Genomic DNA, 14142 nt, shown 5'->3' on the forward strand with positions numbered 1-14142 from the left:
CTAGCTGCAGACACAAGGGTCAAACACGCTCATAGCCTCGCTGCAGACACAAGGGTCAAACACGCTCATAGCCTAGCTGCAGACACAAGGGTCAAACACGCTCATAGCCTAGCTGCAGACACAAGTGTCAAACACGCTCATAGCCTAGCTGCAGACACAAGGGTCAAACACGCTCATAGCCTAGCTGCAGACACAAGGGTCAAACACGCTCATAGCCTAGCTGCAGACACAAGGGTCAAACACGCTCATAGCCTAGCTGCAGACACAAGGGTCAAACACGCTCAATAGCCTAGCTGCAGACACAAGGGTCAAACACGCTCATAGCCTAGCTGCAGACACAAGTGCTTGACTACCTCATCATCCTACCCAGGTCAAACACGCTCATAGCCTAGCTGCAGACACAAGTGCTTGACTACCTCATCATCCTACCCAGGTCAAACACGCTCATAGCCTAGCTGCAGACACAAGGGTCAAACACGCTCATAGCCTAGCTGCAGACACAAGTGCTTGACTACCTCATCATCCTACCGAGGTCAAACACGCTCATAGCCTAGCTGCAGACACAAGTGCTTGACTACCTCATCATCCTACCCAGGTCAAACACGCTCATAGCCTAGCTGCAGACACAAGTGCTTGACTACCTCATCATCCTACCCAGGTCAAACACGCTCATAGCCTAGCTGCAGACACAAGTGCTTGACTACCTCATCATCCTACCCAGGTCAAACACGCTCATAGCCTAGCTGCAGACACAAGTGCTTGACTACCTCATCATCCTATCCAGGTCAAACATAAAACTTCTTCCCAAGTTGCACCCTACTCCCTATAGCTTGCACTACTTTTGACCAGAGACCCTGGTATACTACATAGGGAATAGGGTGCCATGAAGGATGAATCCACCACATGACATTCTCACTGCTAACCTTTCAGTTTCATATCCTCATAACCAAATACACATTGTGAGCATACGGTTTCTTTTTTTTCTTCTTCCAAATACACTATCATAAAACAATATAAAAAAAACAACATATGTATAAACTTGCATACATAATCGCATATTTCCTTCTTCTCCACCTCAACATATAGACATACTAACATAAAAGTCCTCTCACAGCTATTTCAGGGGCAACTGAGGGAACAATTTGTGCAATTGGGACCCTAACTTGGCAGGGTTTACATGAAGACCTCCTAGGCACAAACCAAGGCCAACATGTCCAACTGAAAATCATGATAAAGAGATTGATGTGTGTTTTTTAAATTTAAATTATTATTATTTTTTTAAATCACACGATAACTGCTAGGTTGAAATCCAAATGTAGACATTACTGGTTTAAACAAAAACCAGTGGGCCGTTGTCTTACGACCAACTGTCTGCTCCGTGGGTTGAGGGACGAGCGTAGCGTAGGAGTGATCCCACCTGTCGGAGGACAATGCCACCGGACCGGAGGATGTCCTCCACAACCCTTTTTGCTTAAATACAAAAACACAAAACAATCTCAACTCAACTGGGTAGAAAAGCAGGTAGCAGAAGCAGTTCTTCAACACATTTTGACAACTTCTACCACTAAGTTTGTTAATATGTTAGCGTGTAATATTTATGTACAAACAGTACGTATAGGATTCAGAGGTTGTGAGCATCGTCGGCCCATTCCCTGTGCACATTTTATTTGATGTAACTGGGCAAGTCAGTTAAGAACAAATTCTTATTTACAATGACGGGCCTAACCCCGGGCCAAACGCGGACGACACTGGATCAATTGTGCGCCACCCCTAAGGGACTCTCAATCACGGCCGGTTGTGATACAGCCTGGAATCGGACCAGGGTCTGTAGGGACACCTCCTAGCACTGAGATGCAGTTCCACTCGGGAGCCCCACGTTGACGGAGAGATATGGTATGTGTTTATTTCTATGACATAGGGAGCCAAAGTAGTCCAGAATGCGGGGAAATATTCCCATTGATACATACTACAGTAGTTGCTATTCATTATAGTACAAAGATGAGACAGTTTATCTACCACAGATTTCCAAAGAGGACACAAGATATAACTTGTCACATTTTTTTTTCTTCTTTTTTTAAGCAAACCTAAGCTACTACAGTACAACAGTGATGCTAAATATAAACATATTTCACAATTATAAATTGGGTGGTTCGAGCCCTGAATGCTGATTGGCTGACAGCCGTGGTATACTACAGGTCTAACAAAACATGTATTTTAACTGCTCTAATTACATTGATAACCAGTTTATAAAGGCACCTCAAGGGGGTTGTGGTATATGGCCAATATACCACAGCTAAGGGCTCTGCATTGCATCGTGCATAAGAACAGCCCTTAGCCGTGGTATATTGGCCATATACCACAACCCCTCGGGCCACATTGCTTAAATATACTCATGCAGAAACGTATATTTAAGTCTATGAGGGGGTGGGGTTTATTGGCCATTACTAACAGCCAACCAGAGGGTTAAGGGGGAGTTCAACACGTAGTGTGGCCAAAACTTGAACCCAAACCACAGCAAAGAAATGAAATGAGCATAAAGGAGTCAGAGAATAAGACACCCCCTAATCTCCTTAAACATTTCATTTCCATAAATGTTTTAAAAAGCAACTCCTCTAAGTATTTGATGTTACAACACATGAATACATTTCCAAAATGCCTTTTCAGATTGAAAGATTCCTTTTTCAAGTTGCATTTTACCCTGCATCCAACAAGGTGACCACAGTTGATCTGGATCATGGGTAGTTGATCTGGATCATGGGTAGTTGATCTGGATCATGGGTAGTTGATCTGGATCATGGGTAGTTGATCTGGATCATGGGTAGTTGATGTACTGTTTTCAGTTGATCTGGATCATGGGTAGTTGATCTGGATCATGGGTAGTTGATCTGGATCATGGGTAGTTGATCTGGATCATGGGTAGTTGATGTACTGTTTTCAGTTAATCTGGGTCATGGGTAGTTGATCTGGATCATGGGTAGTTGATCTGGATCATGGGTAGTTGATGTACTGTTTTCAGTTAATCTGGGTCATGGGTAGTTGATCTGGATCATGGGTAGTTGATCTGGATCATGGGTAGTTGATCTGGATCATGGGTAGTTGATCTGGATCATGGGTAGTTGATCTGGATCATGGGTAGTTGATCTGGATCATGGGTAGTTGATGTACTGTTTTCAGTTAATCTGGGTCATGGGTAGTTGATCTGGATCATGGGTAGTTGATCAGGATCATGGGTAGTTGATCTGGATCATGGGTAGTTGATCTGGATCATGGGTAGTTGATCTGGATCATGGGTAGTTGATCAGGGACATGGGTAGTTGATCTGGATCATGGGTAGTTGATCTGGATCATGGGTAGTTGATCTGGATCATGGGTAGTTGATCTGGATCATGGGTAGTTGATCTGGGTCATGGCTAGTTGATGTACTGTTTTCAGTTAATCTGGGATCATGGGTAGTTAATGTACTGTTTTCAGTTGATCTGGGATCATGGGTAGTTGATCTGGGTCATGGGTAGTTGATGTACTGTTTTCAGTTGATCTGGGATCATGGGTAGTTGATCTGGGTCATGGGTAGTTGATGTACTGTTTTCAGTTGATCTGGGATCATGGGTAGTTGATGTACTGTTTTCAGTTGATCTGGGATCATGGGTAGTTGATCTGGGTCATGGGTAGTTGATGTACTGTTTTCAGTTGATCTGGGATCATGGGTAGTTGATGTACTGTTTTCAGTTGATCTGGGATCATGGGTAGTTGATGTACTGTTTTCAGTTGATCTGGGATCATGGGTAGTTGGAAGGGCAGAACATGGGCACGATTACCTTGGTGTGAGGAAGAAGGTGTCCATAATAACTCCATGGTTAGGATTAAGCAGAGTTTTACCATTGTTTATGTATATACCATTATTATGTTTATGCAAAAGGAGTGGGGGGTGTGTGTGTAACTAAATGTAAATAATGAATGTGTGGTTATATACAAATAAGGTGTCAGGAAGAGTGTTGCTGCGTGCCTGGCGGGCAACGTTCCATGTCACCGCGTGTGTTCACACTGTACAGGCGCTCAACAGCAGCAGACCTGCTCACTGTATACACGGGGCTGTGGGATAACCGCCTCCTTCCGCAGTGTGCTGGACCGTGTGCTCCTGGAGGGCTCCCAGGTTCACAAAACGCTCCCCGCACCACACGCACTTAAACTGGGCTTCCCGCGAGTGCACCGCCTGGTGCTTCACCAGGTGCTCCCTCTGCTTGAAGCTCTTGTCGCAGCTGGAGCACTTGTAAGGCTTCTCTCCGGTGTGGACGCGACGGTGCCGTTGCAGCTCCGAGGAATACTTGAAGCGCTTCTCGCAGTCGGGGCACTTCAGGGGCTTCTCCCGTGACGGGTCGCAGCGGTGCGTCACGAACTCAGACGGCGACAGGAAGCGTCGGTTGCACAGGGAGCACTTCAGCGGCTTCTCCTGACAGCTGGAGTTCTGGTGGCGCTGGAGCGTCGACTTCTTCTTGTAACCTTTGCCGCACACGTCGCACTTGTAGGGCTTCTCCACCGCCGGCGTGGCCGCGGACACGGAGCCAGACGCCGACCCGAGCCGGTGCATTTGTGCCGGAGCAGTTCACCGGATTGGCTGAAGCCTTTCTGGCAGGAAGCACACTTGAACAGGCTCTCCATGCCATGGACGTGCTGGTGGTACAGCAGGTGGGAGGGCTGCAGGAAACCCTTGTCGCATAGGTTACACTTAAAAGGCCGGTCGGCCGGGTTCTTGTGAGTGCGGCGGTGACGAACGAGGGCGTACTGCTGCTTGAAGCTCATCTGGCACTCCTCGCACTGGAACGGGCGTTCCTCGGAGTGCGTGCGTTCGTGCTGCCGCAGATCCGAAGGCCGCTTGAAGCCCTTCCCGCACGAGCCGCAGCGGAACGGCCTGTCCAACGTCACTGTGGGCTGGCACTGGTGGTGCAGCAGCTCCGACGACTCCTTGAAGTGCATCTCGCACAGATTGCACTTGAACAGGTGCTCGCCGGAGTGGGCGTACATGTGGCGCACCAGGTGTGAGCGGTGCTTGAAGCACTTTTCACACACGGCACACTTGTAGGGCCGCTCTGAGCTGTGGGTGCGCTGGTGGTGGGCCAGGTGAGAGGACTGGCTGAAGCTCTTGTCACAGGTGTCACACTTGTAAGGCTTTTCTCCCGTGTGCACCCGCTCGTGTCGCGACAGCTCAGACAGATGCCGAAAGCCCTTGTGGCACACCGAGCACTTGTAGGGCCTGTCCGGTCCCCGAAGCCTCAAACGCCGTAGGGGCTGTCGCTCCGCACGCCGCCCCGCCACTGGAGGCCTCGCCGGTGGACGGGTTGGCGGCGGAGGAGGTGGGGGTGTTGTTGCCAGAACCTGGGCGGTAGGTCTTCTCACAGATGGAACACTTCATGGGGTTGTTGCCGTTGTTGTGGGCGTTGTGGTGCTGTGCCAGCGAGGTGAGCAAAGAGAAACCCATCTTACACACACCACACACAAACGGCTTCTGCTCCACCTGTACACACTGATGCTCCAACAGATCCGTGGCCTGGCAGAAGATCTTCATACATTGGGTACACTGGAACGACCGATCCCCGGTCCCCATACACTGGTGCTCGTGTGGATTAGCTAGGTGGGATATGTCATGGCCGCAGGCTCCGCACTTGTGCCCTCCCTCGCCTCCTACCTGTAGGGAAGGCTGCTGGGCGGGTACGGCATGCTGCTGGCCGTGCTGGGGCTGCTGCTGGAGGGATGCCACATCCGGCTGGAGGACGATCCCGTACACGGCACAGCCCAGGGCGCTGTCGGAGCCCGGGGGGAGGTTGTGCACCACGGTGGGTGGAGGGGCCACTGCGTGCTGCTGCCACGCCTCAGTCATCCTGCTGCTTCGTACGTATTGATTCAGTTTGGATTGTGTGAAGGGGAGGCCCAGGAGGATCCAATAAGGCCCGGCTATGGGGGCAGGTTTTGGTCGGGCTGGCGAGGTCCAACAGGTGTGTGGTCTACCGGCTCTTATCAATAGGTGATACACCTCTGGTCGTCCACTAGTAAAAGGGCAGAAACCCTACAGAGGGAAAGACAGAGGGGGTATATGAACATGATGTAAATGGAGCCGATACACATTTTATGCAATGGATCCATGTATGTTGTTTTATTTATTTAACATTTTATTTAACTACGGAAAGTCAGTTAAGAACATATTCTTATTTTACAATGACGGCCTACACCGGCCAATCCCGTACGACGCTGGGCCAATTGGTCGCCGCCCAATCACGGCTGGTTGTGATAGAGCCTGGAATCGAACCAGGGTGTCTGTAGTGACGCCTCTCGCGCTGAGATGCAGTGCCTCAGACCGCCGCGCCACTCGGGAGCCCGTGTGCATTGTTTTTAACTGCAACGCAATGATATTACCAAATCTATGGTATTAATAGTCTCAAAACGACTGGATTTTATTTTTTATACATTTGTAGGATTGCATACATTTCCAGATGGACATAGACCACAGCTTAAATGTTTAGCTACAGATTTTAAAACCAGATCATGTGATTCAACACCCAAAGAATGGTTTCATTACACGGGTATTACAGGTGTCTATACAAAACGTCACCAGAGATTTTAACTGAACTGCTATTGGCGATACGATCTTCGTCCTCGATTAATAGTAAAACGTTTGTGTCCAGCTGCAGGGGGGTCTGTTTAAATTTAGATAATTCTCCGTCATTGTTGGATGAATTCATGGAGCCCCACCAAAAAATATTTATTTTAACAATGGAGCATTTTCTAGATTCAAACGGACATGGTCCTTCCCGTTTCCACGAATCGACGACGACAGTCACCCAAGTCATAGACCGTTCTCTCTGCTCCCGCACGGAAAGCGGTACCGCAGCGCTAAGACCAGCTCCAAAAGGCTCCTTAGCCGCGTCTCACCCCCGAGCCATAACACTGCTGAACAATTCATCAAATGGTCACCCGGACTATTTACATAGTTTATTTACATTGTTGTAATACTGCTGCTACTCGCTGTTTATTATCTATGCATAGTCACTTTACCCCTACCTACCTACATGTACAAATTACCTCGACTAACCTGTAACCCCCCCGCACATTGACTCGGTACCACATTGATTCGGTACCAGTACCCCGTGCATATAGATAGCCACGTTATTGAAACCTAATCTTATAGTGTTACTTTTTATTTTATTTTTTACTTTCGTTTATTTAGCAAATATTTTCTTTTAATTCTATTTATTGAACAGCATTGTTGATTTAAGGGCTTGTAAGTAAGCATTTCACGGTAAGATCCTACACCTGTTGTATTCGGCGCATCTGACAAATACAATTTCATTTGATAGTTAGTTGATAGATCTGACTTGTTTTGTATAGCCACATTTGTAACTACCAGTATAATGGTAAAACATATATATATATATATGTGTTTAGAGTTAAATCAAATGATCTGGTGCTACATAAAGGCGAGATGAGAGGAGATTGCAGCAGATTGTGTGTTTGTTGTTTTGAGTCGTCTTTATATATGAACGACAGCATCCTTCTTCAACTAGTAACAACATCACTACAACAGTTATCTGTTTCGCTCACTAGAGAGGCTGAGACGAGGTCCAGGCACTAAAATGACACTGAAACTACATGTTCTCCCATTTAAACCTACAGTACATCATGCGGATATATACAAGTGACCTATTAAAAACGATGCCGAAATTATACCCGGGTGTATGATTATAATAAACTAACGTTAACTAGCTCGATAATAATAGTTATTTATTAGATACATAGCATTAGGTGGCTAACCTCGGTTAGCTAAGCAAGTTACGTGGGTTAGCATGGCCAGTCGGTTTGCAAAAAAACAGATGACTAATCTCTAAATATGAATGTATCATTTCTATTACCTAGTTAGTAATATAGGCCTATAACGTCGCCCGGTAAAAAACACAGCTGTTGTTCGCCTAAAGTTACTGTGTTGTCTGCGAAAAGGACTAACCAGATGGCTAGCTACCGAGCTAATTTAGCTATTTCAGAAGGGGAAATAAAAATGGAAACGTCGAGGCCCCATCGATGGTCTCGGATTGTGCCGCCGACCTAGGCCGCCCTACCGGAGCTATACACTCCACCTTTATACAACCACAAGCGGCGTAATACATTTTCATGCAATCATAAATACAACATCATTAAAACATATATATATGTATATATATATAAGTCAACACGGTTGACAGCTTACATTTCGGTATGGCTCTCAGTCATCTTCCTCTGGTGCCAGGACAGGAGTCGACCTTCCGATAAATATTTCGGCTGGCGGAGGACGGTGGCGAGATGAGAGCGGAACGCCATCCACTAATAATGTACACCGGAAATCTCCACAGCCTGCATCACTCCCCGGGGTGTAGATTCAAATGTTATAGCTACATTTCCCCTCCCTTCTGTATCGTAATGTAAGGTTGTTGTTATTTTTTCAGTCCGTTCAACCGTTCCACCTTCAATTTGGTATAACTTTGGTGTATAATTGTAACCCTCCTGCTGTGTTCCGGTCGAATTGGAGCGATTTGTCCGAAATTTTCTCCCGGACAAATGTAGTTAATTTATTCTGATTGTCATAAGGTTTCATGACTTTGTCCACACAGGGCATCTGAACACATAAAATACATTTAGATGATTTTCATTAGGTTTTGGGTTGTTTTATTTAACCTGCGGTGTTCCCGGTCATGCATGTGTGTTTGAACACACACACACACACACACACACACACACACACACGCACACGCGCGCACACACACGCACACGCACACCTCACTCCCCTTCTTGGCTTCCATGGCAACCCCCACCGGAACCTTTCCCCAATATAATCTTTACTCCACGGAACCACACCTGTTGGCATTCTCACAAACAATCGCAACATTATTTCAAAAATATATAGAAGTTTTCTCGCAGCTCTGATATATAAAGCTTTTTTGAGGCCTTGCTCACAATTCATTCTGTGGCAGCACAATGACCAAAACAATATATTGTACGTGAGGCTCATGATCATATCTTTGATCATGACACTGGTGAGGAGGAGAGAGTCCTTGTTAAACATTGACACAAAGTAGTCTGGGGCGTGCGCAATACGTAGGGACGGCAAAACATTCAGCCTAATGCACAGACACTATGGAGGCTTGTGTCTAGAGCGCCTGGTTACGTCGTGTGAGCATTTTTTAAACTCTTTAATGGTTTAAATGAGTGAGACATAGCTGTCGTTGTTTCAATAGTTTGAGTGGGAAACATATACTATCATGTTAAAATGGCATGTTGAATTATTTATCCATATTTAAATGATTGTATATTGCGCTAATGTCCCTGATGTGGCCAGTTTGTGTTACTACCTTACACAAGCTTGTTTTTTTCTCAAATGTATACTGTATAAATATAAATGTATTGCAGATAAACCCATATACATACAAGAAGTATACAAACAGACAATGATAACATATGCTAGGGGTACAACAAATGACCTGTTTGTTAACTTGGCTTTCGAAGACCTTACAACGGCAGGGTAGGATAGAATTAGGTCTGTAGCAGTTTGGGTCTAGAGGGTCTCCCCTTTGAAGAGGGGGATGATCGCGGCAGCTTTCAATCTTTGGGAATCTCAGACGATACGAAAGAGAGGTTGAACAGGCTCGTAATAGGGGTTGCAACAATTTCGGCAGATCATTTTAGAAAGAGAGGGTCCAGATTGTCTAGCCCGGCTGATTTGTAGGGATCCAGATTTTGCAGCTCTTTCAGAACATCATCTATCATCCAGAAGGCGAGGTCAGTACAGGTGCATCAAAGCTGGGACCGAGAGACTGAAAAACAGCTTCTATCTCAAGGCCATCAGACTGTTAAACAGCCACCACTAACATTGAGTGGCTGCTGCCAACACATTGACACTGACTCAACTCCAGCCACTTTAATAATGGGAATTGATCGGAAATGATGTAAATATATCACTAGCCACTTTAAACAATGCTACCTTATATAATGTTACTTACCCTACATTATTCATCTCATATGCATACGTATATACTGTACTCTATATCATCGAATGCATCCTTATGTAATACATGTATCACTAGCCACTTTAACTATGCCACTTTGTTTACATACTCATCTCATATGTATATACTGTACTCGATACCATCTACTGTATCTTGCCTATGCTGCTCTGTACCATCACTCATTCATATATCCTTATGTACATATTCTTTATCCCCTTACACTGTGTATTAGACAGTAGTTTTGGAATTGTTAGTTAGATTACTTGTTGGTTATTACTGCATTGTCGGAACTAGAAGCACAAGCATTTTGCTACACTCGCATTAACATCTGCTAACCATGTGTATGTGACAAATAAAATTTGATTTGATTTAATATAATAATAATATATGCCATTTAGCAGACGCTTTTATCCAAAGCGACTTACAGTCATGTGTGCATACATTCTACGTATGGGTGATGTGGATTTGGGTGAAGGAGAAATGGGGGAGGCTGGGCGAGTTGCTGTGGGGGGTGCAGGGCAGTTGACCAGGGTAGGGGTAGCCAGGTGGAAAGCATGGCTAGCCGTAGAAAAATGCTTATTGAAATTCTCAATTATGGTGGATTTATCAGTGGAGACAGTGTTTCCTAGCCTCAGTGCAGTGGGCAGTTGGGAGGAGGTGCTCTTATTCTCCATGGACTTTACAGTGTCCCAGAACATTGTGTTCTTAATATACTGCTCCATTTCCTTCTAGAAAACATGGAAGAGTGTTTTTTTATTAGTGAATTTACATTTATGAATATTACATTTTGCCATGAGCACAATTAGATTTACGAGGTAAAATTGTTTTTCTTTATCCTTATTAAGGTTAAGGAAACCGAGCAGCACATTCTCCCATAAAAAAAACTAAAGTCATCAAGAATATGAATAATTATAAAACTATGAATATCTTTCCATTATGTTTTTACATGTAGACAATGACAAAATAAATGCAAAACTGTTACTGGATGCTCAACACAAAAAGTACAATCAATGTTAATGTATTTTTTGAGTTTCTTCAGGTAATGATTCGCAGGCTAATACTTCTAGATCATTCTGAAAGAGACCTCTTTGACCTTGTTAACAAGCAGGTATTTGTGTGGTAATAACCAGACTTTTCCCCAACAGATATTAGTGACCAATGTATTCCAGTAACTGACATAAGGAATGGATACAATATCCCTTTGAAATAAAGCATGTATCGATCTGTTGTTCTGAAGGAAACCTTGTATTTTCAACCCATAACATTTTTGTGTACCTACATATCCTTTTTTAACCCATACTGGCGAAGGGGAAAGGGGGATACCGTCAGTTGTAAAACTTACTGCATTCAACTGAAATGCCTCTTCCGCATTTAACCCTTAATCGACATCCACGTCTTCGTCGCCCGGGGAACACTGGGTTAACTGCCTTGTTCAGGGGGCAGAACGACACATTTTAACCTTGTCAACTCAGGGATTCAATCCAGCGACCTTTCGGTTACGAACGTTTATATTCATCACGATGACATAAAATAGATTACTTAAAAGAAATCAATCAATATATGTTGTTTTGTACTGTTCACTTTGGGATGCGCGGGACTTAACGGAATGGCACGGATAATTCGAGGCAGCCCCTCTATAAAAGTCGCGGACATTCAAATGTATCACTTAAATCGCAACCCATCGTTGTCACTGTTGATATCTTATGCTGTTTCAATGAACTAACAGAACAAGTGGTCTTTTCCCTTTCCCATAATGGCAGCCTCCCGAAGTTACAACTCAACATCCGAAATGCCAAAATATAGATTGAATCCTTCTATAAGTTCTCATCCAACCAACCATGTATAGGTCTTCTCAAGTTTCCATTTTGGCCTCTGAATGGTGTTAGTTTAAACAGCGATACACCCCCAAACGTTTACCCCCTGTTCTATTGATTTCAGGGTGATATCGATAACGTTATTAACCGTTATTTTTAATGCGTTACACTTTGCCGCGTTGGCCAAACACTTTCATCAAAACGCAACACTTAAAAAAATGTAGCTAGATGTCTTCTACAAATTGTCTTCTAACCAATGACGTACACATTATTCCCATATTCCGTTTTTTTTAGCTGTGTTAGTTTAACCAGGATGCGCAGCCTCATTTCCTCCTCTCTCGCCCATTTGATTTCAACGTGATATGTGTGATTGACAAATAAGTGCGTATTGCGTTTCTATTTCCGTTTTAGCGACCGCAAATGTAACGGTCTGTCTTCTGCAGGTTGTTCTCTAAACATGGAAAAAAGATATCCAGTTTCCATGTGATTTTTTAGTTGTTAGTTTCAACAGCGCGCATCCTGAATTTCCCCTAATCGATATCAGTGAATTATTGCCACGGTTTTTGGTGCGTGTGTGGTTTATAAGGTGCTCGTTAAAAATATACATACAATTAATATGATTGCTATTGTTACACATGTATGTACATGTTTAGATTTTCAATATATCACGAACTGTTTGTGTATATTCGTTATTGTTTTGGACAGTTAAAACTCTGTTTTGACATTGGGCTATTTTATCAAAATGTCCAACCAGCGTCTTATTAACAGGAAGAAGAGACTATCAACTTACATTTCCAATGGTATTGTACTTAGTCAGATAAAAAAAAACAGCAAAATGAGTCCAAAAAACATGCTGCGTTTGAATTGCTTTTAATGGTCTACCCGAAATCACGGGTTGGTGTTGCTATCGTCGTGGGTAATATCATCGGTTCGGGGATATTCGTGACACCCATCCGGGTAGTGAAGGAAGCTGGTTCTGTCGGATATGTCGTCGATCATTTGGGCAGTGTGTGGGTTGTTCTCGACCGTGGGGGCCCTGTGCTATGCTGAGGGGCGGCAGGGTAGCCTAGTGGTTAGAGTGGAGGGGCGGCAGGGTAGCCTAGTGGTTAGAGTGGAGGGGCGGCAGTGTAGCCTAGTGGTTAGAGTGGAGGGGCGGCAGGGTAGCCTAGTGGTTAGAGTGGAGGGGCGGCAGGGTAGCCTAGTGGTTAGAGTGGAGGGGCGGCAGGGTAGCCTAGTGGTTAGAGTGGAGGGGCGGCAGTGTAGCCTAGTGGTTAGAGTGGAGGGGCGGCAGTGTAGCCTAGTGGTTAGAGTGGAGGGCGGCAGTGTAGCCTAGTGGTTAGAGTGGAGGGGTGGCTAGACTAGTGGTTAGAGTGGAGGGGTGGCAGTGTAGCCTAGTGGTTAGAAAGGGAGGGCGGCAGTGTAGCCTGCCAGTGTAGCCTAGTGGTTGAGTGGACAGGCTAGTGGTTAAGGTTGCAAGTTCAAATCCCGAGCTGACAAGGTACAAAATCTGGCGTTCTGCCCCTGAACAGGCAGTTAACCCACTGTTAACATTAACTGACTTGCCTAGTAAAATAAAATAAAAACATTAGGGACCACCCTCTCCAAATCTGGTGGAGATTATGCCCATGTAACGGATGTGAAACGGCTCGCTTAGTTAGCGGTTTAAAAGTATACTGTTACACCCACATTCTGGAGGTCTATGGGGTTTTTCTTCTTCCTGCATTCCTAACACTCTGGATAGAACTGCTGATCATCCCACCTTCTTGTCTGTACGTCATGTATCTGCTACTTATTTACTCCAAGTCTTCCTCTGCTCTCCAGGACCAGAGCATGGAGCTACATTGATCGCCTGCCAGTGTGTATATGTAAATCAGTTTGCTTTACATATCTTATCTCTACACTTTGAATGAACCTACATTGAACCAGTATTTCCTGTCTGGTTGCATCAGCTTTGTTAATGACAGGTTATCAAAGTCCCAAACGCGTCTAACGACAGGTGTAGGTTAACAGTGAAACAGGTGTAGGTAGACTAACAGTGAAACACGTCTCAAATCCCTCGCTTCTTAACGACAGGTGTAGGTAGAACTAACAGTGTCTCAAAACACGCTTCTCAAATCCCACGCTTCTTAACGACAGGTGTAGGTAGACTAACAGTGAAACACGTCTCAAACACGTCTCAAGGTGTAGGTAGACTAACAGTGAAACACGTCTCAAATCGCTTCGTTAACGACAGGTGTAGGTAGACGAACAGTGAAACAACGCTTCTTAACGACAGGTAGGTAGAACTAACAGTGAAACACATCTCG

The 14142-nt window shown here is 44.9% G+C and overlaps 1 protein-coding gene across 1 annotated transcript; it reads right to left on the minus strand.

Moving 5' to 3' along the window:
• Nucleotides 1-778: 778 nt before the first annotated feature.
• LOC118378785 (zinc finger protein 319-like) lies at nucleotides 779-9374 on the minus strand. Its single transcript, XM_052502581.1, has 4 exons — nucleotides 8231-9374; nucleotides 5298-6058; nucleotides 4561-5266; nucleotides 779-4525 (listed from the first exon to the last, which is right to left on the minus strand). Exons 2-4 carry the CDS (start codon nucleotides 5870-5872, stop codon nucleotides 4073-4075), a joined length of 1734 nt encoding a protein of 577 aa, XP_052358541.1. The 5' UTR covers nucleotides 5873-6058; nucleotides 8231-9374; the 3' UTR covers nucleotides 779-4072.
• Nucleotides 9375-14142: the final 4768 nt, after the last annotated feature.

This window comes from Oncorhynchus keta, unplaced genomic scaffold, assembly GCF_023373465.1.
Source record: "Oncorhynchus keta strain PuntledgeMale-10-30-2019 unplaced genomic scaffold, Oket_V2 Un_contig_15939_pilon_pilon, whole genome shotgun sequence".
NCBI classification, from domain to species: domain Eukaryota; kingdom Metazoa; phylum Chordata; class Actinopteri; order Salmoniformes; family Salmonidae; genus Oncorhynchus; species Oncorhynchus keta.

Coding starts and splice junctions, on each gene's coding strand:
- LOC118378785 (XM_052502581.1), bottom strand. CDS start 5,872: ATGACTGAGGCGTGGCAGCAGCACGCAGTGGCCCCTCCACCCACCGTG. Junction 5,267..5,297: donor GCCTCCAGTGGCGGGGCGGC/GTGCGGAGCGAC, acceptor ACGGCGTTTGAG/GCTTCGGGGACCGGACAGGC. Junction 4,526..4,560: donor CCGGCTCGGGTCGGCGTCTG/GCTCCGTGTCCG, acceptor GCGGTGGAGAAG/CCCTACAAGTGCGACGTGTG.